The following is a 27,013-nucleotide window of genomic DNA, read 5'->3' on the forward strand; positions in this document are numbered from 1 at the left end:
TATTGATAAAAATCAAGTGAAATATTACACACATTTGGAATTCTTCCTCAGAAACACGGCTGGTTTTGTTTGCTTGATTATTCTTTGCCTCTGCAAAGCCAAGAGTATTGTCCAAAGTGTTGTCCCTGAAGGATTTCCCCAAATTCTCAATTTCTTCATTCAGAGCAACCTGAGGAACAAAATCCAATCTGTTTAGTCTTACCCAGATTTCACCGTAATAATTAAAAATCTTGCAGTCATGGATTTGTGTGTTTTCTTCCATTGGATTTATCCCAGGCCTAAGGGGCTCATTTTAATTCTCTGTGCGGCTAACAAATTTATGTTATAGCCCCCTTCTGCTAGATCCTGAAACTCCTAACTCTAGTGGGGCCTTCTCAATAATTGCTCCAGATCATTTAACTTCTTGTGCAATAGAGCTGTCCATAGTTGTCATAAGTCCATACATATTTTCACCCACTCTTATCTGAATATACATATTATACACATTTTTCCTAATAGAAGCATCAAAAAAACTCCATAGTAAAATGTGTTTTTGCATGTAACACTCACCAATATGTGCATTTTTGTGCATAGTTTCCCTTATTTCTGTTTTTGCTGTTGGGGAGAAAAGTGTAGTAGAGGAGTAAATACTGAAGGATAATTGCATATTGGTTCGCATATTGCTTCAGGAAGCATTAATTAGTTAACTTAAAAATGAACTACACTGAGTTTTCTCCCCTTTTCTTACCAAATACATAAAGGCCAAGGTAGAGAAATCATTACATGGGCACAAGTTCTACCTGTAAAGTATTTCCTAATTCAGACCATGGAATATCAGGTCAATACTCCTTTCCCCTTACTTTCTTCTCCTCCAAATCATTCCGCATTCTCTTCTGTTCTTCCTCATCAAGGATCTGGTTACCATCTTTATCAAATTTTGCAAAGGCTGCTGTGATTTCATGTTCAGCATGACCCAGCCTAAGGAAGTTGGGGGTAAGGATGGGGTACAGAGAGGAGGGTGAATTCAAATCTGAAAATGTAACATTTAACGCATAAATAGCAAGGTTGGTACCGAAGCACACTGCTTGATTGATGTGATGGCCTAATGATGGATACTTGTGAAATTCACTGGAAGCTCTTAAGTCACTTACTCTCTCAAACTGTTCTTAAAGTCTTCATATTCCAATTCTTTGGTTCCTTTCTGCAAAGCTTTCTGCACATCAGAGATCCGGTCTTTTTTCAGTTTCAGCTTCATCAGGGTCCTGTTATAGCCCTAGTGTTAAAAATAACGCAAAAGAAAGTTATCTCTTGTTGTTTCATACTGTGGTCATCAAGAATGGCACCTGCAGGAACAGACTGCACAATGAGAGAAGCCCCTGATAGAGCTGGGGAGTTAATTCACAAGTTCCTTTCTGTGGCTTCCAGTTGCCTCTACAACTTTTCTGAAATTACTTGAATAAGGCACAGACACAAATAATGGAAAGAAACTGATACTATGGCCACTTTTGTACAACTACTGTTGTATAAAGTAGTTTACTTCTCCCCAGCAGTCTTCACTGATGTGGGCACCTGGAAGGACTGGCCCACCTCGCTGTCACTATGGTGGGATAGTATGAAATCTGCCATCAACAAGATGCAGGCAAAACACAACACACAGTAGGAGCTTTTATCACGTGTTGGGGACACCCTGAGGGTTGCATCATACGGTTGCCACGCCAATGGAGATTTCCAAAGCATTCTGGGCGTCCAGGAAAACATGCGTGCCAAATCTGCAAGCATTCATTCAAAAGCGACTTCATTAACAGTAGAAGAAATAAAGGTGTAAATGAATGAATCACTTGTTTCAGAATGTCCGACAGCTGCAGTTCATTCTTCTGGTTTGAAAGTTCTTCTTTTACTTCTGAGTAGGTGTCATTTATAATAGCCAGAAACATGTTCTGTAGAAAGGAAAAGGAAAGTATACAGAGCAGATTATCTTCAAATTAAGAACCCACTCTTCTTAATGGTGCTTTATGTGCAGTTGGGGGGAGGGGCGATTTGCTCTGTACTCAGAAGGTACTCATGGCTTCTATGTGATCTGAAGAATTGAAATGGATACCTCAACAAATTGTGGGAATTCCAAAACAAGGCCACCTTTATTCTCTGTTCTGATATTTCATTTTTTGAAAACCATGGAAAAGATTTTATATGAAAAACTGCATACTTTCTGTTTGCTTGATTCTAATACAATTCACAATTTTGTGGCTGCTCTTAAATTTTCAAGCTGAAACTCCAGACTCAAGAAAAGGCATTTCTTTTCATTTATTTGTTAGATTTATATGTTATGGAGGGACAGCTATTTATCAAAACCTCATAAAGTTGGAAGGGGGCATTAAAACATTTGAGTCCTGTGCTTATGGCCTTTGCCTGAACATATCAAGTGCAGGAGAGCTCCATATCTCACTTAGTAGCTGGTTCACTGTAAAACTGCTTTTACCATTAGGTTTTTTCCATTAGGATTCATGCAAAATCTACCCTCCTTTAAAAACAAAACCAACTTACCAACAGCACAAAGAAGACAAAGAAGACATAGGTGACGAAATATATCGGTCCCAAGATTCTGTTGGCATTGTCAATAGCATTGTAGTCAAAGTCACCAAGAATGATGCGAAACTGCGTGAAGCTATACAGTGGAAAAGGGAATGAGGTCAGCAATATGGTTTTTGAGGAAAGAGCTTTGCTGAGATGGAAGGATTTGGATAAGGGAAAATATGTCCCCCCTCCTTTCTGAAATATAGCACTAAGTAGTTCAGAGTTAGATCTCTATGAATCTCTAGGAACCAATAAACAAGGCAAGAGAAACACACAGAGGGTGGTGTCTCTAGAATCCTTCCTGAGACCTTTAGGAATGACCCCCTGTGGGTCATGTGACTGGGAGGGGGCGGGAGCTTAGAAGGGAGGAGTTAGCCCCTTCCCAAACCACTGCCCAACAGCTTCTCCCACAGGAATGCTTTAGGGCGACTTTTTCTGGATCTTTTGGTCTCCCCTGCCACAATCTGATCTAGCCCATTTTTTGACTTGATCAGTCTTTTACCAGCTTAATTTATTTCCAACTTCTGCTTAACTGTAAAAAATAAACAAGGGAGGGAAAGCATACAGAGTACGGGTTCTGAAATTCTTTCTGGGTTCTAGAATTCTAAGAACCATCTTTTTTTCCTTCTACTGTATGTTACAAATGTACATGTTGTGTCTGTGTGCATTTGTGTTTGTGTGTTTCTGCTTTCACCCTATGTCTATGTGTATGCTTGTGTGTATGTGTACACTAAGAGGCATAGGGAGGGCAACATATCCTCTGATCTGCTTGGCACCAGGAAGGAGGAGCTGGCAATATTGTTATCTGTTGCCCAAGTGCCTCTCCCATAAGGGTGCACTGGGAGAATATTTCTGGGAATGCTTTTATCTGCTGAAGCCTTCAGATGACCCTGATTTTTGAACTCCGTTTCTCTTTGGCTGGCTTCTTCCAATTTACAAAACCTGGTCCTATTCTGTCCAGGTTTTGGAGAGTTATCCTGCTGATGAATGGACAGAAATAGGGACAGCCAGCCAGTCAGGATCCCTTCTGCATAATTTCTTTTCAATATTCCATTTAAAAAAAACCCCAACTCTTCATATAAAATACGCACACACCAGTAATGTATTATTAGCAGCCCAAATCAACCAGCTGAAGGTTTGGACTGTATCCACTGAAGATTGTGGACTGTAATCAACCATGCTGCTTGGTAGGTGGATATTTTTCAATCCCCGAGTCAAGGGCCGAGAGAGAGTGCCTGGCCAAAGTCACCCAGCTGGTTCCTGTGCCTAAGGGAGTCCTAGAACCTGGGTCTCCTCATTCCTAATCCAGCACCCTAACCATTGCACCATACTGGCGTTCCCTCAAAAAAATAGAATTGAATTTGAAAATTATTACTGTAAAAAAAAATGGAATCACAGTACAGGCACTTTATAAGTACAACATTTGGTGGAGTATAACTTGTAAAAATGACTCAGACAAGCCCCTCTCTAGTTCACAGGGAGATAAAGTGAGGGTGGGGGAAGCACCTTCAGCCTTGCAAGACTGTTACGATAGCTGTGGCAATAAAAGTCGTCCTGACCTATCTGGCACTAGTTTCTGGTAGTCTGGTCTACCTTATAGGGTAGGACGAGTGGAGCAATATAATCATTTTAGAAAACTTGGAGTAATCTGACATCTGCTCAGAAAATCCATTCTCATACAGTGGAAAGATCCACAAATACCTACAGTGAAAGACTGGATTATTAAACTGGTGGAGCTGGCCCAAATGGCTGAGTTGACAGTGTTAATAAGAGAAAATACTGTTTCTGGACTTATTTGTATTTGGCAACCACTTTTAGATTACTTGCTTGTGTCAGAAAAAAATAAAGCTTTGATTTTGGGTTTTAGTGATTAAATGGTTTGTTTTGATAGAACTAATGTTACTAAGGTTTAACTAACGGTAAGAGATTATATTTGTAAACTTATTCATATCTGTATTGGAGAAAGTTGGAAGTCACCTCTTTCTGTTTTCTGTCTGTTTTGCACTTTTATAGTTTTTTTCTTTTTTTCTTTAGTTCTATATTCTAGCTTTTCTATATTCTATATTTTGTATTTTAACTATACTTTGAAAATTAATAAAGTTCTTGTTAAAAAAAAAGAAAATCCATTCTCCTGAGCCCTGGTGGAATAACGGGCTGCTTAAATGCGAGAAGAATTCTTTACTACTTATATTTATTATGCTGTCGGGAGAGCCTAGTCGCTTTTTCCAAGTCCACATGGAAGAGAGTGCAGTGCACAAGCTGCATTAAAGAGGTCAAGGTTGGCATCTTCCTCTTTTTACGTTACTCATTATTATCTGAAGCACCACAAGATGATCTCTGAGTTGCTATTATTATAATTCTTCTGTCTTGGTCTTCTATTTCCCTATTATTTTGCTTCAGATAAGGAGTCACTGTTATTTACATTTAAGTTCAGGCACTCTTGTAAAAATTATTCTCAAGACTGGCCAGCGCCTGTATTTCTTTACTAGTCAAGCTAGTCTCTTCCTGCCATTTCTTCCAAGAAAGTCCTGCAGGCTCTTGGGCCACCCGGCTCAGCAGGTAAGGAGCCAGCCTGCGGCCTCCCCTTTTCAGTGTAAACGGCCTTTCCATTCTTGCTATCAGTGTACCCTTCTCTCTCCCTGATCATGTAACCAGCTTCCGTTTCCATCAATAGATTTATTGCCTGCAGCTTGGGGAGCAGGAAGTAGCCCTCGTTCCCATTCACATGCTGTTACTGATAGGAACGCCCAAATATCAGTTTCATGATTGATCACCCTGGCACAGTTTCCTGGTACCGGATGGGGGGAGCCCAGGACTATAAACCTGAGTCCTCAAGAACCCATGGTGACAGACACATCATGACAAAGTGCCTCTCCTGCCACTGTTCATCATGGCTGGTCAGGATGAGAGCTCCCTTGCATATGTATGTTGCTTCTACTACTTAAAAAATCTTTGTATGTTGCTGTCATCCTGCCTCCATTGTTCATTATATCTCCAGGATCTCCTTATCTTACCTTACTTCTTTCAGTGATCCTATACATTGTACTTTTTTGACTATTGATGGGCAAACTAACTTTTTTTGTTTTAGTACTGTTTGTATCTAAGAGAAACCCTTCAATCTGTTCATCTGTTCCCCTTCATAAATCCGTGTAGGTGACTCAAGCAAGGATTTTCACTTTCACTCTTCTTTTGTGTGCCTTTGAGACAGCCCATTTGATTCCTGGCAACTGCCTGGACTAGTCCCTGCAGTTTTCTTGGCAAGTGTTCCCCCCACCCCAACCCTGGAAGTGGTTTGCCATTGCCTTCTTCCTAGAGCTGAGAGAGAGTGACTGGTCAAGGTCACCCTGCTGGATTCATGCCTAAAGCGGAACTAGAGCTCATGGTCCCTGCAATAAGAGGACAGTGATGGGTTAGCAAAGCTAAATCAGAGATTAAATGGAAGACCAGCAGCCCTTCCTGCAAGATTTTTTGTAGCAAATATAAGAAGGAACAGAGATGCTAAATACAATTTCCATCTGCTATTCACTATCATCATTCCTATCTTCATCAGTTATCAATTCTTCATTATCCCCAATAACTCATTTAACACAGCAAATTTATTATCTGTCTGAAGAAGATTCAAGGCATTTTTTTTTTACTTTAGAATGTGAATCTTGAAGAGGCATCAAGTATTCTAATTTCTGCTGGTTTTTTTGCTCTTAGCAGCTATTTGGTGTCTGGAGTGTTTTCCGTGATACTTTTAAACTATTATTTTAGCTGTTTGTTTGTTTATTTAATTTATAGGCCACTCAACTCCTGTATGATTTTGGGTGGTTTACAACTAGGGACCAAAATATTTATAAAAACATATAAAACCTATTACATTAATGATTTTACCCATTACTGCTAAAGGGATAGAAGATTCTTATAAAAGAGCTTGGGAGCCTAATCAAAGCTTAGGAGAATCTTAGAATGAAGTTGTCAGTCCATCATCAATCCTACTCCCCCATATGGACTTTGCTATGGAAGAAAATACATATGGATGGGGATGAATGTATTTGTAGATCAACTTCTAAAATCTAAGGCTGACCACTTGCCACAGCTCCTTTTGCAAGAAGAAGTGGAAGAACAGATGAACTATGAGTTAAACCATCATGGCTGCCAGCTCCGTGACATGTTCTCCTCCGGAAGACCAGAGGGCATGGCAGGGGGTGGAGGATGGAGTAAGAAAACGGAAATGGGCTGGTCAATGGGAGAGCGGGTGGAGAGAGGGAATTAGATCCCTCTGAATTGTCTGATAGAGACTTTAAAACTCTCCTGGATGAGCAGCTCTTCCATTCCCACAAATCTTGCAGCTAGATTTCTAACTGGGCACATAGAATATCTGACCAATCTTAGAACATCTAAACTGAAGTAGATGTGGATCCACTGAGAATCAGTTCAAGAAGGGTCTTGAGACCAGGAAGCATCACGTCGTTCACATAACCAGATGATTATTATAACTTTTACTGATACCTTTGGTCGGGGTGGGCAATCATTTTCTTTCTGTCTTTTTGTCTTGTCTGAGGCCAGAGGGATGGGGGGCTGATGGCTTGGTGGTGTCACTTGAGCAGGTGAGGCCAACATTTCTTACCATCTGTGGGTTTTGGGTTTGGGGGGATTCAAGGGAAGATATGGGTGCAATAAACATCTCTAAGGCTTAAGGCATCCATTATTTCAGTTTTGAGGCTGCCCAACTCCACAGCTTCTCTGGGTGGGTTACAATTAAAAAGCAAAAAAGAAAACATATTTCAGAGAAAAAGAATACAGCTGACCAGGGTAACTTAATTCCCCATATGGTACAATCAGTCCAAATGAGTGTTATGTGGGTCTTTTAAAGGGTTGCCATAGTGCCCAAATGAGACCCCCCCCCGAAAAACAGTCCTCAGAATTTTCATCCTGTTCACACACGGCAGCTTGGGAGGCTGCAAATGGGGTATTGCTGATACCTGATAAATCTAGGAGAAATTAACAGTTAACTCTGTGTATTTGCTGCTGTTTTAATTATCAGCATTAATCCACAAGACTTGCAACCAGGGTTCAGTTTAATAAGATGTTGGATTATCTTTTAATGAAAAGCAGTAAACATAAACATATTCTCAGGCCTTGGGTTAGGATAGTGGTTGAGCACCTGGTCAACTGTATTCTTTTTCTTTGATATATGTTATTTTCTTCTTTGCTTTTTAATTGTAAGCATCCCAGAGTAGCTGTGGAGTCAGGCGGCCTCAGAATTGAAATAATAAATAAATAAATAAGGATTTATACCCAGAATCAGAGTGAATATAATGATAAGGACATCAAGTCTAGCTTCCTGTTCACTTAGTAACCCCACTTTCATACTGCCTCACAACATATACTAGAGGTGCAACACTTCTTAATCCTGTAGGTGACCACCCTACTTGTTCTCAGACATCTGACCGAGAACCTTGCCATGAAGGAAAACCAGAAAAGGAAAGGACAGAATGGGAGACACTCACATGCATTTAACAAAGGTGCTGAAGTTTTCTACTTGGGTTCCAAAAAGGAGATATCCCAGTTGCGCATAGGCAAAAAAGACAATGAAGAACATGATGGCAAAGCCCAGGATGTCCTTGGCACATCGGGCAAGGGTGGAGGACAGCTGGGTCATTGTTTTGTTAAAGCTAATGTATTTGAATATCTGGATGGGAGAGGAAAAGATAAATGCAAGTGAAGGACCACAACATACCATATGATCTCCTGGCAAAGCAAACTTCTTAGTTTTGGGTTGGATGAGATGATGAGAACCAAAGTACAACAATCTCTATCTGAGCTTTACAAATCCTTCCAGAAAGCTAATTTTAGGGGTTAGCCATACCCTGTTAATTCACTATTCTGCATTGCAATGGGATCAGAGACATATATAAAGTACATCGGCTTTCTCAAGTTATTTCACATTTACTACTGTTTTGCAATCCAAAAAGAGATTACTGTAAAGGGGAAAATGAGTGGAAAGGCTTTCCCAAGGTCATCACTTGAATTGCTCCCCAACTATGAAATATCTTCCCCAAGAACTGCATTTGGCCCTGGCACTTTCAGGGAAAATATTAAAATCTTTCTCTTCAGATGGAATGTGTGAATAACGGTGCTAACTGTTTTCATTTGGTTTTCATTGTCTGGTTATTTTTATTTTAGACTGTTGGCCACCCTGAGTGCCCTATGGACAAAATAACAGGATATAAATCAACAAACAAAACTTCTCCCCCCACCCCCATCACCTCTTTGTTACCCTACTGGGCAGAAAGTTCTTACTCTCTGACATTGGGATGAAAGAGAAAGGGCAAAAAGTACCTTGATCCAGGCAAAGAATAAGTTCACAGCATTCATGTTGTTGTACTGGGTCTGCCAAAAAGCCAGAAATTCAAAGTCTGCATAGATGCTGGGATTTCTTAGCAGCTGCCCCATCAACCTGTTAACTTCAATGGTACGAAAAATGTGGAATCCAATGGCTAAAACAGAAAGCTGAGAAAAATGTGAGATTCAATGGGAATTGTGCAGTGGGGGGGGGCAGCTTTTCCCTCTCCTCCTCTTCCCTCCCTTGCCAACTCTCTGCCTTGGGAAGAATTCCCCTAGGGACACGAATACACAGGAGCAAGGAAGGAAAACGCTTAATTTCATGCCCATTTTCTGCTGTGATTTCCTTACTCTGTGCTTGTAAATAAATGTCACTATAATTATAACACACATGCAACTAAGTAAATACTTCATTAACTAATCAATTTAACCAATAAATATTTTCAAGTCTAATCTCTGTGGCCCACTTTCTTTCTTCTCCCCTTTAAGTTATAATATTAATCATTTACACTGTGATAATGAATTTATTATGATAATCCTATTAATTAGAGGAAATCTCACCAAAATGACCACTATATCCAAAATGTTCCAGATGCTGGTGAAGTACTGAAGCCTGTGAATGTGCAGTTCCAGGATTTCTTCCACAATGTAATAGAAGATAAAGATGCAGAAGACAATTTCACAAGAGACAATGAAGAAATCCCAAGTGCTGACATACCGGAGGAGTTTCACAGTCCGAATCTGCCACGAGGGAATGGCGCCCCCAGTGGCAGGGAATTCCACCACCAACCTAGGCAGCAGGGAAGATGGTGTATAAATAAGGGCTAATATTCTCTTCGTATGCATATTCACATTGGATGGTCAGCCGCTAGATATACAGAAAAAATTAAGATAGAAAAATTAATCTATTTGGAAACTGAATTTTTATTTCGTCTGCAGTCCCTGGGGAAGTGGGGTATCAAGTTGGAACTTGTGATTAACTTTTGCAAAATACATTCAGCAGGAACAGGCTTTCCTTCTATAATTTAGTCTCTAATTCTATAAAATTATCTAATGTCCAATTCCTTGTACTGAAGAAATATATTCATGCTTAAAAAAGAAAGATAGAGGAATAAGAGTCAAGAACTGTTAATGTTTGTTCGAAACTTCTGTGCTAAATTTTAAATTTGGTTTTGAAATGGTAGACATTAATTTCTTAGTCTCAGGCAAGAAGAGATTTAGCCTAATTGAAAGGGAATTTCAATATTAACTCAGTTTATACTTATTGTACATTATTTGAATTCCTAATGATATCAATCAATAGTTGTAGCTGAAATGCATCAAAATAATGTTTAAAACTGCTATGCCTAAAACTGCATCATACTTTTGTATATAATATTTGGTTTGCCTAACTCTGGATTTTTATTGATTCAAGATGAGTGAGGAAAACATTCTTTGCCATATATGACAATGGTAATGAAAATGGAATTTGAGCTTATTTGATACAAAAACAGAATTTTGGAAAGAGTGATTATTTTAAAGGTAGCTATCCTACCAATTACTGATAATGAAAGCTGTTTATTTCTAGTCTGCTGTTCTGCCTTTGTAATCTTGGGCAGGAGAGCAACATACTTGGTTCCTTTGATTAACACCAATATCAAGTGATTCTAGTTGTTGGGCCTGCCTAGGTCTAGGGATTTTCCATAGTTACCCCTGGATGGGGTTGCACTTCCCACTCAGGAGTTGCGTGCAACTTGATGTCCCTTGGGCTCACTGCTCCTGCTGGAAGAGCAGGTGGCAGCTGCAGCCAAGAGGGCATTTGCAGAGCTCATCTGGCGTGCCAGGTGTGCCCCTTCCTGGACTGGGAGCTCTCCAAACAGTCACTCCTGCCCTTATCACCTCACAGTTTGACTCTTGCAATGTGCTCTCCCTGGAGCTCTCTTTGATGGCTTGTAGCAGAAGTAAATGAAGCAGTGACCAAACTGTCAGGCTCCCTACTTAAGCATGGAAGAAGCAACATCTTGGTAAGAATTTTTATGCAAAAAAGCCACTTTAAACTGTTGATTGCCCTCTGTCAACCTGAAATAGAAACTGTTCATATATTCATGATGGTTAATAATTTCTTTTCCTGACTTTATCTCTGTTCAATGGATTTTACCATTGTCCTTTTTAGTTTTAAGATTTTTAGAGATTTTGGGAACAAGGAGACAAACTTAAAAAGCAGGTATATTCACCTGTCTAACTCATCAGTTTTCAAGAAAGAAAAGAAAAGAAATGCCATTTTTGAAATTTACTACTTTGCTGGCATTCCTGTTATATCAAGACATTCAGCCATACTTCTGCCATCTCACTAGCTTCCCCCCCCCCCCAAACTTTATAGTGCTTAATTTCACAATTCTCTTTCCATGAAAATCTAGGGCAGGCACGGCAGCTGTACTCTGCTTCCAATGCCCAGGTTTTTGTGTAGGCTTAAGACCACATTTTCTCCATTTCTCTGCCACTGTCACCACTAAAGGTTTAGGACCATATTCTGAACAGCATTTCAGGTATGAATAGGGCATGAGGATGGAGAAGGAGAGAACGTTTGACAGGGACTGCTTCCCCATGGGGCTGTTTCTTCTGAGTTGGTTTGGCCTCATACTGAAAGAAGTTCTCCGTCTTTCTTGGAGGGCACATTCAGTCTGGCTCATTTTGATGTAAATATGTTTATTACTGTAGCAGTAATCTTACTCTTCCTTTGTGAGAAATGTTATGGACTACAGAGGAATGTTTCGAAGTGGATTGTCTGAATGAAGCATTGAATTCCACGATTTAATAAAAATTATAGAAAAAGAAAAGAAAGACAAGGAAAAAATCACAAGAATGATCTAGAACTGCCATGTTCAAATGCCCCTTACCTCAGCACACAGAAGAGGTTGATGTTGGCATTATACACAGAGAAGTCCATAAAAACGACACGGGTTCCCCGATCCAGCCATAGGTTTTCTTTCAAAATTTGCAGGGTTTCAGCACTTTCCTCCCGGATTATTTTGAGATCTACATAATAGCCTCCTCCACTATAACTGGTTAATCTGCCCCAGTGAGAGGAGCCATCAAGCTCTTGCTCCGTGTAATATTGCCACCTATGCCCAAAAGTGTTATGGAGGAAAAAGAGAGTGTAATGATTGCCTGTTCCTTGAACATGTTTCTATCAGCCTCAAGCTATAATTCTGCTCCTTTGATCTGTTCTTCACAATTTCCTTATGGAAAACTTAGGCTCTTTTTTGAGAATAATTAAACAAAATAGGAGTTGAACAGTTCTGCCCTTTCTTGGTACCTATTAGCATTTTTCCAAATTCACAGAACATCTGAGATGCTGCCCCTTTTCCTTTCCTTTAATTCTGAACAGATCTGAAATAGCCCTTTTTGTTCTTCTTAGTCATGTTTCATCAACCTTCTGAGTTTAGTCTTTCATGACACTGTCTCTACAATTCCAGACTATCTACTCTTTCTTGAATTCCTGCTCTTTTTTTCACTTCCTATATGTGACCTTTTTATTTTCTTTCCAATGATGATTTTTAAAAATATTTTCTTTTAAAAAATAATTCCCTTGGCTAACATTTTTGCAGGTTGGATGGCATATAGTAGTCCGCCTGGATTGCCATCCTGCTACATTTGTGGCATTGGAGTGAAAAACAAGGGAGCGAGGACTTTTTGTACATGTCCATTGCTTTCTATGGTTTTATTTTGAGTTTTGTTCCAGTGGAACATAGAATACTCAAGCCATTTTGAATTTTTAAATGTTCTGATGAAATGTTTTAAGCAGGGTTATTTTGTCACAAGCTCAGAACTGAACACATTTCTCACTTATGACAGTTCTATTAATTTAATGTTGCCTTACTTATCATTATGATTTATTATTTCTAACAGATCTTTGTATTCTGATGGATTTGATGTTTTCTGTAATTTGATGTTTTGGTTATCAGGGCTTTCGAGAGCTTCCAAGCTCTTTTTAATGAATACATGGCATATGCTTTTTGAATAAATGAGACAAAAAATGAGACAAAATGATATTGTGCCTCTGAATCTGTACAAGAAATTGATTGCCATTTTGTCTTCTGAAATTGAAGGATATCTTCAGACTGGTAATTTATGAAGCTCAGAAAGGTTATGATCCACTTACGCTGTCCCATTGAAGAGTCCAAAGGGTGACGTGTTCTCTTTCTCTTCACTGTATACATCATAACAACCAGAAATATCTTCTTTGAAGTCATCATGCACCACACATGAGTTGTTCTGGACCTTGAGTTGGCGTAGCCGTGGGACACCAAGCAGTAAGTTCTCATAATAGATATATGATTGCGCGTTGTGGCCTAAAGATTTATTGTTGTACCATTTAGTCCAATACAAACTATCCAAGAAAGGTCCTTGTGTGTACTATGGAGATAAAAAAAAAAGAGGGATGTTATCTGAAACAGCTACATGACACAAAATAACATTAATGTAATTTGCTTTTTGCATATGTCAAAATGAAATAAATTGTATTAATGCAAGGATGAACAATCTTGGCTATTTCTTGGATTTTTAAAAAACTAGCTTAAATCTCTTTTAGGGGTTACAATATAGTTTTATTGCGTTTCCTGTTTCAAAAAGTCAGGAAATGGTTCTGACAATTTTTGCCACTTGTGATCAGAGGGGCTTCTGAGACTGCAAAAAAGGATTTGGGGCTGCTGTGGCTTCCAGTTACCCACCTCTGTATGATTGGATTTCACCTGCATAGGAAGAGAGCTTCTGTTTGCAAATTGGAATTAGTTAGTGCTATTTCTTTGCATAATAGGCGAATCAGGGTAGAAGAAGAAAGGGTATACCATCTGAATCCTTGATATATAGCCAAAAGGAGAGAGAACAGGATGTTGAAAGCAATATGTCCCCCATGTATGTTGGAGGAAGGGATGAACTGATTATAACCTACAATGTACACAGATTGCTACTACACAATAGCATGAATTGTGTACATGTCTTCATAGTCACTGTGCATAAGCTATCTTGTAATGAAATACACATCTGTTTTCATGTGTGTACAATTCAGTTAGATTAAAGTCAGCACAAAAATCATATTGGTTTTCCATTACTGAGCCATATTTAAAATTGCTACATCATTTGACACAGAAAACTCAGCATCCAAAGCTTGTTGGTACTCACTCGCCAAAAGTCAGCCATACTTCCAATAGTCTGGAAGGAGACACCACTGTCCGAAGGAGTTTGCAAAAAGAGTTCAGACATCACTTTGGTGTAGTAATAGGCATTTGAACTGGTCATCCCATAGGTCACTAGAGGGAGTTAAGAAAAGGAAAAACTAGGACATTTAACCGTAAGATTTTAAATTTATTTTAATTAAATACTGCCTTGAAATATGCAGTGCTGATTAGGGACGATCTTGGTTTTTACTGAAGCTTATTCTATAGAAGCATCAGTTGGCCCAGTGGCATGTGTAGTATTGGGTGCATCATGTATACCTGCACAACACTGCTGCTCTAATCCCCAGTATGCTTCTGGGTGCAATTCAAGGAGCTGGTTGTCACCTTTAAAGCTGTGTGTAGCAAGGGCCAGATTATTTATGGGACCATCTTTCCCTGACGGTGTCCGCCCATAAGATCTGGCAGAGTGGGCATGCTCCAAGTCCCATCAGTTGAAACAATGTCACTTGGTGGGTCCAAGAAAGTGTGCCTTCTCTGTCATGGAACCTGTCTTTTGGAACAGTCTCCCTGCTAAGCTATGGACAGTCCCAACCCTGCTGGCCTTCTAGAAACCCATGAGGACCTGGCTTTTTCCTCAGGCACTGGGGCCAGGATGTTGATGGAGCTCTGGCATGAGTGTGGGTGTATTTGATAGGTTAACACTGAGATTTTTAGTTTTCTGTAATTGATTTTTAAAAAATCTTTGTTCAGTGCCCAGAATTCCTTGGATAGATAGGCAGCTATATAAATGTATTAAATGAATGTATAAATGAATGAATGATGAATTAATGAATTAATTAATGTAGAATTATACAAATCTTTGTTAAGTTTTAATGTGTTCCAAGTGAAATTCTTAACTGTACAAATCTTACTTTGGCTTCTTTTTTTTTTTAGAACCTGTTCTTGTAGAATACAACATAGAATATAACAACTTTATGTCTGGAACAAATGAACAAGCAAAACAAGGCAGCTGCTGGAACATCTTCCACAAACTGGATGCCCTCCAGATGCATGAATTTCTGCTTGCAGTAATTTCCAGCCTGCATGGACCTTGCTGAGAAGCTCAGTCATTAGAAGGCAGATCAGTTTGGAGAAGTGTGGTACAGATCTTTTATGACCCATCGAGTTCTTTGAATACTTTAACTACCTCCTAGGATGGATCCATACATCTGCCCAAATTGTAATAGAACATTGATTCTCTTCATTTACCACATCAAGAATTTATTTTTTAAGAGACCCCAACTTATTAAAAGCCTAAAGTAACTGCTAATAGAAAAATGATGAATTAAGAATATATTCTTGACATAGCTAGATCTGAAATAATTATGAAGAAAAAGAAAGTGGTCCTCCCAACCACAGATGCAGGAAAGCTGGTTGTAACAGTAAGAGAAAGGGGTTTGCAATGTTCAGAAACATGTGCAGAAAGAAATAGTTCCAGCTAGTGACTGGAAATAACTGAGAAGTTGGCATTCCAGTCACCAGCCTTGGTACTCCAGAAGTCAGACATGCCAACAGCTCAACTCTGATAGCATACAGTATATCTACAACGTGTAAATATTAACTATTGAACCTTAATTTAGAATTAATCATTTTACTTGGCAAGTTCAGCTACTCACAAAAGGATGTCTCTTCAGAACAATCTGGCTGATGACACCTAAAGAGGAATTCTTGGGTTGCAGATGACATTTAAGAATGATACGTATAAATACTTCTTGATAAACAAAATGACTGTTCCGCCATGGGTATCAGAGGTTTGAGAACAGACTCCATGCTGTCTGCTCTTGATGGAATAGCCTGATGGAGGTTCTAGGGTTGAAAAAGAAGCCAGCACAAGACTGACTTTCAATTGTTTCTATTTAATCACTAGATAAAGTAAAGGTAAAGATTATCACTAGATAATAGGACTCATTTAGGAGATGTATGTATTAGCAATATGGCTCCTCTTGACTTCCATTGAAATATCACCTTTTGAATTTTAGAGTTCTAATCTATGTGGTTTCTACCAAATACTTTCTGAATCATCATCATCATCATCATCATCATCATTTCTGGATATATAGTAAAGGGATTCACTAAATATTTGAATGTTTTAAATTTATTGAACTTGAACACGACTGACTTACCAAAAAACATCTTGTTTGAAACTTCCTATATACTACAGGAATAACTCCATAAGTCCTAGGCTGTTGATTAGAATCCAAATAATTGGAAAATGCCGATAATAATCATAATAATAACAGCACATTTGGAGTTCTATTACTGGAGATCAGGATCCAAAGATCCTTCTAATATTTGTCCCCAGCATAAATTATGACATTACTTTAAAGTATTCAAAGCTATGTATTCCCAGTATTCCCTCCAATAGAAAAGAATATATGTAGCTCAGGGGTGAACTGTGGAGTCCTTGGTGCTCTCTGAGCTTGGTTGTTTGGTTGCAGACGTTTCATTATCCAACTAGGTAACGTCATCAGTGCTGGTGAGGTTGGGGTTTGCTCCATTTATATACAGTACTTGTCCTGCCAAATCTGGCTCTAAATACAGCTGGAGAGTGTATCTATCACCAAAGGCATTTGTAATATATTTTCCTGGGATGAGGATGGGGCAGGGCAGGTACAGTGTAGGGTATGTGATTCTTGATTGACTATGTGATTCTAATCACTGCATGTGCCTCTATAACATAACTACTTGTTTTTCTAGCATCCTTACATTATAAAAACTTAGTGCAACCATTTTAGGAAGAGGACTTGGAGATCACATTACTTTCATATGGTTTCATCAGCTGCTTTTTCATCAGCTAACATAGCACAACATTTGCATATTTCAGTGTTACATCTGCACAAATGTGCTCTTTCGAGCATGCTTTTTCCTAGAATTGCAGATCTTGTGCCTTTTATGTCATTAATAAAAAAAAGTAACTACTAGTATCAAAGAATAGGTTTACCACTTTTGGCAGTTAATCTACCAAACTGATACCCCCGATCTTTAAAAATTTGTATATTACATCTATCCCTTCTTTTTTAGTAAGTAAATCTGAAGATCAGGCAACTGTGCTGTCCAGTGGCTGAGCCTGCTTTCCTCACTTTCATCTCTGTCTGTTAGAGCTATGTAATATTGCAGATTTGAAAGCCAAAAGGTGCCTTCGGAGCACACAAGGCTCAAACATAGCACTCCACTGCAACTCCTTAAAGCAGATATAACTTTCATGAGATTATGCAACAGCTCTGGAAGCAGAGATGAGAAAATGTGCAGCTGCATGATAGTGCTGAACACAGATGCTAAGTTCATGCCCCCACATGTGTCCTGCAGCACCTTTTGCCTTTGAACCCAAAATACTGCACAGCCCTACCAGGCCATTATCTTTCTATTTGTTGCAAAAATCAGGAGTTGAAAATGGAAGAAATCAGGTATTTTTTGCTGACTATACAGCATCCACAATTTAAACTAAAAGGAAATATTCCAGTGAGGCAAACCAATTAATATTCCTTTCCCTTGCCCAAGCTGTATAATGTTGATAGAGAAGAAGAAAAATATGGTCAACACTGCACACACTATATATAAATATATAATATTTTTCATCTGGCTGTGCAACTGCATATGACTGTAGTTGGATTTTGGCATGTCTCCTGTCTGACAGCAATGCAAGTGTGAACATAACACAGCCAAGGCAGAAGGTTCACTGTGATTGCCTGGGCAATAGGAATGCATACACCCCATCGGTCATAGTAAGGGCAATGAGAGAGCTCTGTTTGTTTCAGTGATATCAGGATTGATGGTTGTGACATCACATTCACCATGTGACTCTTGATAGGGTGAAGAAATGTCATTTAGAAATAAATGGTGCAGTAGAACAAAAGAGGTAACAATGATTCTTTCAATAAGTCAATGGTCCACACAAACCTGGCTTCTGGGATAAATGTCTCATCCATTCAGTAAATGGGCCATCTTTTGCTTGCTCCCCAAGGTGTGATCAATTGTGATTGGGATCAAAACTTATCATGTTCGTGCATATCTACTGAGAGGCTCAAGCAGTTACCATGCTAGAATCAATAGCTGAGTTATCAGAAAAACCTGATGAGCCTCTTACTCAAACAAATGTCCAAAGCTCCTGCTTTGCACTGAACAGAACATCACTTCTCTGTGAGAAGAATGATTTGAGCTTTTCCCCTATTGCTCATATTCAAGAGCCACTGCCCTAGGCATGAAATACAACCTTCTGTGCAGAGAGATCACAGGTGCTCAGTTGAGATAATGGTGAATTTACTGAAAGCAAACAGCCATTGTTGTCGCCACACAACAACATTTGGTAAAGAGCTGCATTAAATCTCTCCAGAAAGTACAATAGGAACAAGCCTCTGTGTTATCTCCTTTCCCACTCTTCCTGTACTGAGGTTTAGAGGGGAACATTCAGAGCACTGTGAAAAGTTTAACCTAGGAGACATGAAAGAGGCAGTCTGAGGTTCCTAGAAATGAAAATGGGCCCTTCTTTCCATTACAACAGCCATCTGTCCATGAGGCAGAGGGGCACAACTGGGCCCAGGCCTGTCTCCCCACCCAGAGGCCTCTTCATGTTCCAGGCCGATGAGAGCCCAAAAAGCCCACCACTCTCTCCTCACTGAAGGGCCTTGCCATCTGCCACCCCATGTTTGCTGCTCCTGCAAAGGGCTGATTACTCATATCCACAATGTTTTGAATACCATGACTGTCCATGCTTCATTTGGGGCATCTTTCATGAAGTATGAGAAAATCCTTGGCCCTGTTAAGTAGCTCATGAAGAGATGGAAAAAGGTCTGGCAAAAGAAAGGCATTTCTGCAGATTTTCTGAGAAGGTGGGGTCCAAGTGCAGCTCCCAAGAGAAGGTGTTCCATGACCTGAGAGCAACAGATGCCAGATGAACCTCTCAGACTACTTTATAAAGCAGACTCAAGTCAAGTGTCAATGTGATGGAAAGGTAGGCATGCTTATTATTGAAAAGAATCCCAGGATGGTGATTCCTTAGAAAGCCTATCACTTACTTCCAGGGGAGGAAATTCCATAAAAATTGTTCTCTTGTTCTCATGATCTAGGTAGGCTGGCAACAGCTGTAACCAAATTTATCTGAAATTTAAAATTGTGGAGTGGATTTAAATCAACTTTAAATCAAGTGGATTTAAATCACTTTAAAAAAGAAAAAAAAACCCCACAGACTAACAGAATTTTCTAGTCTGCTTACTAAAGAAACAGTATAAGCTTGACTCTCAGAGCTTCCCACAGGGCAGCCTAACAAATAGGTTCCAGCAAAGCCCAGCCTTAGTTTTGCAAAGCCCAGTCTAGAATTTTGCTTAATCAGATTAAAGACAAAAAACAAAACAAAGCAAACAACCCCGCCCCCAAGAAACTAGAGTGCAGCTTTAAGGAACCCAACACTGAGAAGCCTGAGAGAGACAGAGCTTGTATCTTGGACGGACTCAGCAAACCCACACCGTTCCTGAGATTGCCTCCAAATTCCTATTACCACTCAAAACATATCGCCATTTCCAGCTGGTGTTACTAACATCCCCACTTAACCTCTCCACACACCTTCCCAATATCATTAGCTCCAGCCAGGAGGTTGGGCAAAGCCAGCCAGAGCTATAAAAAGGGTCCATCTTTCAAGGGAACCTAGTCCTCCAAGCACAAGCAAGCCCCAATGATGGCATGTCACAGTGTCATTGACCAATGACAACACTTTTTTTATAAATTGCAGTGAAGCAGGTTTGTCAATCAGTTAAGCATCCATGTGTCAGATCAAACTTAGACCAGATTACAGCCAAAAGCATTCATCTGGATTTGGCAGTAGGGCAAGCAGTAGGTATATCATATCTGGTTTTCAAAAATCTGTAAGGCCACTAGATGACAGTGAAGAATTAAGATTTTCAAGTATGGCTTTGCAGTCATCTGGAGGCATCTAGAGTTTTGCAGCCCAGGTATTAGTCTGCTTAGTAAGGAGGGTAGGACATCCAATCCTCTCTTCTGATATATTAAGAAACTTGGTGGTCCATTTAAATATATCCTAACAATTAACTACAGTGGTTAAGATGCCAGGATTGTCAATCAGAAGGTTCCAAGTTCAGCGGTTCGAGATCCTAGCCCCATGTGACGGAGTGAGCTCTCACACTCGCCTCGGCTCTTGCCAACCTAGCAGTTCAAAAACATGTAAATGCAAGTAGATAAATAGGGACCACTTCGGTGGGATGGTAACAGTGTTCTGTGCATGTCATGCTGGCCACATGACCATGGAAGCATCTTTGGACAGCGCTGGCTCTTCGGCTAAGAAACGGAGATGAGCACTGCCCCCTAGAGTCGGACACGACTGTTCAGGGGAAACCTTTAGCTTTACCTATGCAGTGAGAAAAGCTGGAAAAGATATGGGAGGTATCCAGTACCTTAGACCAGTGTTTTTTCAACCTTAGCAACATTAAGATGTGTGGACTTCAACTCTCAGAATTCCCCACCAGCATGAAGTCCACACATCTTAGAGTTGCCAAGTTTGAGAAACACTGCCTTAGACCAACTATCATATGTAGGACTGCTGGATAGAAGTCCTGAGGATGCAGTGAGACTTTGGCTCTCAGGGAGTAAGTTTGACTCCTTAAGGCTGTGTTGGCTGAACTAGAGATCATGGAAAAATAGTTTGGTGATAGATGACTTTGGGGTTGAGATAGTTGCACCCCTCTCTAACTGTGTTGCCTCAACAGGCCTGCAAAATGAATTTCTCGGGGTGGGAAAATATAATGCCAAGGAAGGGGGGAAGGTTTCTTTGAAGGAACCCATCCTCTGAGACCAAACAAAGACCTTCTGGTAGCAAGAATATGCTTAAGGGTAGAGGGGGACTTCCAGTAGTGAGGAAATACAGGTAGTCCTCACTTAACAACCATTTGTTTAGTGATGGTTCGGACTTACGGCGGTACTGAAAAAAACAACTTATGACTGGAACTCATACTTATGACCATTGCAGCGTCAGTGCAGTCATGTGATCACAATTTGGATGCTTGGCAACCGGTTCACATTTATGACCATTGCAGCATCCTGTGGTCATGTGATTGCCATTTTCAACCTTTCCAGCTGGCTTCTGGCAAGCAAAATCAATGGGGTACCATGTGATTCACTTAACCACATAGTTCGCTTAATACACAGAGAGATAGGTTGTTCCCCTGCATGCTAACTACAAGGACTTCAAAATAACTATTAGGACCCCAATTTTAGAAAGTGACCGAGAGGTGACACAGGAAATTACTCACCACTTAACGTCTGTTCTAGGGAAGAGTTGAAAGAATGATTAAAGAGAAACTAAGTGTAGGCACAGAATAGTTAGCTTTCAAAATGTTGAAAGGAAAAAAAGGACATGCACAGAAAATGGAATGAGAGGTGTATAACTAAAGGAGGATACAAGCCAGTTGCCAGAAGCTGTGGGAATTGTGTCAGAAAGGCGCAGAATGCACTGAGGCTTATGAGAAATGCCCCAAACAGCAAAAAAGGCTTTTTTGCATATGTCAGAAACTAAAACAAAGGCAACAAGGCTCTGGTTCTAATGTGAGAAGAAAGAGTGAATTGATAATGGATGATGGTGAGAAGGCAGACAGTCAACTTGTATTTTACATCTGTCTTCTTTCAAAAGGGAAACTGAGCCCCTTGTGAGTCCATCACTGTTTCACTAGTGGAATAAAGGAGGTGCAGATCAGGATGGACAAAAAGGAGGTTAAAAAAAAAACTTAGCTAATTTAAATTCAAGTCTCAATGGATTAGAACGTAGAGTACTGAAGGAACTAGCAGAGGTGATTGCAGAATCACTAGCTCTTTTCGCTGAGAGCCCCTGGAAGGCTGGAGAAGTCCCAAAAGACTGGAGAAGAGGAACTGCTGTCCTCATCTTCAAAAAAAGCATGGAGGATGACCTGGGAAAATCTAAACCTATCAGCTTGATGGTTATCCTTTGCAAGGCATACAAATACAGCATATTTGTGAGCACTTGGACAAGAATGCAACAAACAGCAAAAGCCAGCATGGGTTTGTCACAAGCAAATAAGATCTTATTAACCTTACCTCCTTCTTCAGTAGAGCTATGAGTTTAGTAGCTTGAGGAAATGCTTCTGCACAAACTCAGCTGCTAAGGGACAAGAGGACAGGCGCTCACAGGTTTTCCTCCACCACCTCTCTTGTTGTCATCTCTAATGTGTCATTGCCTCCAATGTCCTACACAATCTGGGAACTCACAGTTATGTTCACACAACATGCTTCACCAGGTCACTTACAAATCTAGTAGCTGCATTTCACAACTTGCTAAGTTCAGTTAGTTTTAACCTTATTTCCATGTTGTTTTCTTGGCACCATTATGGAAGTGGTCTACCATTGACTTATTTTGAGGGTGCAAAGTGCTGGGGCAAATTATAAATTTGCAGTTTCCATTAGCTATGATGCTAATAAGCACTAAAAGAACTGTTATCAAAGAATTTGTCTACTTTTTTCTAAAATGATCTCACATGGGCTCAGAAAGAGATGACAGAGAAGAGTTTTAAAAAGGACAACTGGGAGAACAATAGAAAATAGAGAAAAATGGTGTCAATGCTCAAGAGCAGCAACCACACTACTCACACAAACAGATGTCCACCAAGAATACAATATAGACCAGAAGTTCACGCAGTGTGGTCTTTACGTAAAGCTCTCGGTTCTCAGTGGTATTTTCAGTCAAGGTTGTGCCCCAAAGCCCTGTAAAAGAACGATAAGGAAAAATGAGCAAAGTGTGGATTAATTCCAACTTCAATTGCTCCAGCATGTCAGCCTGTTTGTGCTGAAATGAATGTGTCTGCCTCACAGAAAATGGAGCTGTGGGTGGCAGGTTTGAATCCTATGGTTTAGGTTGTGGGAATGTCGGAATTCTAAGGATGGAAGGTTTTTTTTTGAGTTCATATTTCAAAGTACATTTAAGGAGCATTAACTTCAACTTTTAAGATCAATATCAAAAATAAATTCAACTGTACTTCAAAATGTATAGTTCTCTGGATTTTGTGATGCAATTCTCTAAAATTGTGCTCATAATGTATATATTTTAAAAAGGAGGTGTACAAATGTATATAATTAGTAAAAGTAATATTAAAAATATTATATGAATGATCTTTTCTTGCCAAAGGTACATATGTTGGGGAAAATGCATATGAAAATGCAGATTATGATTATGATTATTTAATTTTCAAATTGATGCAAACATGAGATGGACTACCTTGATAACAGGAAAAATAAGCAATTTAGAGATACTGAAACTGACAGATTTGTCAATTTTCCTAGGTATATCTTCTCAAAGTCTTATTTCTATGGAAATATATGTAGGATTAATATGTAGGATTAAATTTGACAGAGGGGATCATATTTGCATGAGAAAACTAAGGGCATCAAACTCAGCTTTTTGAAAACTTCTCTGCGCTCAAAATTACAATTGTCATTGTCAGGGAGAATTTCTGTGATAAAAATGAATGTTTTGCCTACAATGTTTTTATTTCAGACAGTATTGGTTTTGACAACTGATGCACCATTTACAGAGGGGCAAAAGGATATATCTAAATTTGTATAGCAAGGGAAAAAACCACAAGTTAAATATAAGGTGTTAAAAAGATGCAAAGGAAAAAGGAGGATTGTGTTTACCTGATTTCAAATTGTATTTTGCCGTTTGCTGTTTGGTCTGGATGAAAGAGTGGGTGTTGCTGAGAAACAGAAGACTTTTAGAGTTAGAAGGACATGACCTGAGATTTGGGTGGCTTGGATATTTGTGGTACGACAAAGTCAAGGTTAATGTGGATTTTAGAAATCACTATGTTAGACGCGCCATACTGAGAATGTGGAATAGATAAAAAACCAGGTTGTGCCCCAAAACACCTTTGTGGGTGTCAGCACAAGAAGCATTTTATAGACGAGAAATAATAGGCAAACACAAATGGCTAACATACAGTGAGATACTAGAATTCTCTCAAGAGAATACAAAATAAGGTTAGGAGTTGGGTGACAATTCCAAGAGCTGCCCTCAGACTTTCAGGACCTGGCCATGTCTCTGGAGCTTAGCCATCTACCTCTGAATGCTACAGATTCTACATTTTCAAAAGTAAATAAGTTTCTAATGCACTCAGTGAGATACTTTAAAAAACTCTGCCAATTAACTCCCTCATTTGCTCAAGATATATATAAGGATATATCCTTCCAATTGTGTTTCTTCATCCCCACCCCAACTACTATTTCTTTATTCATGCATATTACATATTACAGTGAATATTACTAACTTTAAGAAAAACTTGGGAGATTGGCTGGGGGAAAAAAGTCTGTAAAACTGGGAAATGTATGCAACCTGATTTCAACACCTGATTGTATACATAGGGTTTCAACAGTTTAAGTACGTTTGTTCAGAAACAATGCCACCCTACCGTTCTCCAGGAATGGTTGCTGCACAGGATGAATTAGGAATTGGCGCTGGCTGTTTCCTGCAGCCATGGATGCAGGTAAAAGAGAGGGGGCAGGTGAGAAGGTATGTAAATATAACAGAGTGTCAGAAAGATATTTAGGGGTGGAAAGGTATAAATATTAAAGAGAACCATGCCCCATTTTACTTGTTTGATCCTTTACCTTCAGCTTAGATCCAAATCAATTTCTCTCTTTTATTTTAGTGATGTAGTGTGAATTTTCTTTTGAGTTCAAGAAAAGGTGGTTCCTTTGAAACATTGTTCACTTCACTTTTCTTCCATTGCTCACTGCTAATGAACACCATTAAGGCTTAATAGCTTGCCTCACTAATGGCTTGATGTTATTGCTCTTCTCGCCTAAACCTTCATCCAATGTTGGTGTGAATTCCCACTTGAAAGTGGAGTAAATGATCTCACATCAATATCCAAAGGGGTTTATGTTCCTTTCAGCCTTAAGGACACTCAGAACCACAGCTCTGCGATAGATGTTCCTCCACACCCTGGATCGAAAGCTCTTGAGATGGAAGAACACAGGCAATTGGTGCCAGGAACAGCTAAAAGCTCTTTGGGGTTCCTGCTCCTGGTTCAAAAGTTACTCTCTTTTTTAAGTGCTAGCACTGCTTTCAAACTCAACTTTTAATGGAAAATGTGCACAGTTGATTATAATAAGTAGCAATTTAATGGGGCAACTTGTTTAAAAATAATTCTTGATTTTTGCCATTTTGTGATTGGTTCCATGCTTCTCTCTTTCTGCTCATTTTTTTTCTATATGAACATACAGAATCATAGAATGTAAGGGTTGGAAGGGAGCTGAAGTCCACATAACTTAAAATTCCCAAGGATGAGAAACTATATAAGGTTGCAGTCTCAAAATCCAGATTCCCTTTTTTGAAAGAGTTGTCCTTCCCGGCTATAGAATCATGCTTAGTCAATTCTTAGTCAAGAGGATATATATGTATGAATTTCAGTCGAGGTTCCATGGCAGAATCAAAAAAGTCAAGATGGTAGCTGTCCCTCACATGGCCAAGCCCCTCTTATTTTTACATGCATTACCCCTGATTTCAATGTTCAGGCTAGAGAAAACACGTTCAACACAAGTTAAGTCCTGCCGCCAGGCTGCTGTTGTAATGGTATGTGGGAACGACCTTGAGAGACATGGGGGAGAGTTGCAGACTAGATAACCAACATGCAAAAGGTGTATCAGCCCCCAGAGGGAAGGAGGGCATGGGAAACGTTTCAGAAGGGGAACTCCCTAGTTTTCCAGAGTAAAAGGCAAGGAGGGGAAAATACTATCAGTCTTGCAAGATTCTGTTAATGTAACCTTACAATAAAGGTAGAGCTAGTACTCCTGGTTGTGCTTCTTATCTGGACTACCTTGCAGGCCTAAAAGCCGTGGACTTACTCTCACAAGATGTTTGTGCCCGCCAGCACGGCCACCTCCAGAGAGAGACCTTCTTTCTGCAAAATTCTGAATTTCTCTATTTTTTTTCTGCAGAGATAGTAATCATTGTTCCAGAGGGTAGGGCTTGCAAGTGATTTTGGCATGAAGCAGGTGGTTCTGCAGACCGTGGTGTTGTTATCTGTATGGTGAACAAGCTGTCAGTCATGAAGGTCAAGTATCACGAAGGAGGCCAGCAGGCTTTTCCCCTCACCAGACGGTTCAAGCAGAGTGCAGAGTCCACAAGGGGTGGATACCGGCTGGGAAGTGGCTTAGCTAGGAAGTCCCAGAGAGGGCCTACAGCACAATTGTTACTCTGGGACTGGACACGTCATTGGAAATCTTGTCTGCTTGGTTGTTTAAGAATTAGGAACTGGGGAAGACAATATGCAGGGAGGGGACACTTCACTCCACTCCCAGGGCCAAATACAAATGGTGGGGGGTGGAGGGGAGGAATGATGGGGGGGGGGATTGAAATAAAAGTTAAACCTGCACACATGATAAAAGTCCCCTGATAAAATTCCCCCCTCTCCACACTAGCTGTTGCTGATGTAATTATTGCACTGGGTGGTGGTTGTGAAGGGAGCCCTGTGGACTTGGCCTTGAGCTCCTTAAAGAATGTCAGGATACAAAGCTAATCAACAGACAAATTCCAGACCACATGGATGTCCAGTTGGCCCTGAGCCATCCAGCATAAATCATTATGGGCTCCTGGTTTTAGGTATGGTGAGAAAGATAGGGTTTATTTGAAAGACTCCCTGCCTTTAAGAGAAATACAAGCAATTCCTGAGGAAACTATATTTGAATCAGGGTTTGCTCAAAATATTATGGAAGGGAAGGGAAGGGAATGTCTTCAAAATACCTGAAAAGATGTCAGAGAGAAAAAGATCCCAACCTGTCCTTCATTCCAGAGTACACAACATGGAGTAAAGATGAGTTCAAGTTATAGGAAGACATAAAGCCCCACAAAAATCAGAACAGGGGAACCATTTACCAGTGAAGTGGTGGGCTCCCCTTCATTGCAGCAGCTGAACAGCCCCTCTCCA

At 39.9% G+C, this 27,013-nt stretch overlaps 1 protein-coding gene across 1 annotated transcript in view; it reads right to left on the reverse strand.

Annotated features, from left to right (window-relative positions):
• PKD2L1 (polycystin 2 like 1, transient receptor potential cation channel) overlaps positions 1–27,013 on the reverse strand; it is a 33,583-nt gene that overhangs the window by 3,990 nt on the left and 2,580 nt on the right. Inside the window, exons 2-13 of the mRNA XM_063307594.1 lie at positions 22,680–22,793; positions 14,041–14,168; positions 13,022–13,275; positions 11,757–11,981; positions 9,442–9,670; positions 8,878–9,048; positions 8,046–8,227; positions 2,521–2,641; positions 1,818–1,916; positions 1,131–1,252; positions 840–957; positions 33–169 (exon numbers count right to left, since the gene is read on the reverse strand). Of these exons, the coding sequence (XP_063163664.1) occupies positions 33–169; positions 840–957; positions 1,131–1,252; positions 1,818–1,916; positions 2,521–2,641; positions 8,046–8,227; positions 8,878–9,048; positions 9,442–9,670; positions 11,757–11,981; positions 13,022–13,275; positions 14,041–14,168; positions 22,680–22,793 (1,900 nt within the window). The remainder of the gene's footprint in view (positions 1–32; positions 170–839; positions 958–1,130; positions 1,253–1,817; positions 1,917–2,520; positions 2,642–8,045; positions 8,228–8,877; positions 9,049–9,441; positions 9,671–11,756; positions 11,982–13,021; positions 13,276–14,040; positions 14,169–22,679; positions 22,794–27,013) is intronic.

The sequence above is a fragment of the Candoia aspera genome, chromosome 6 (genome assembly GCF_035149785.1).
Source record: "Candoia aspera isolate rCanAsp1 chromosome 6, rCanAsp1.hap2, whole genome shotgun sequence".
NCBI classification, from domain to species: domain Eukaryota; kingdom Metazoa; phylum Chordata; class Lepidosauria; order Squamata; family Boidae; genus Candoia; species Candoia aspera.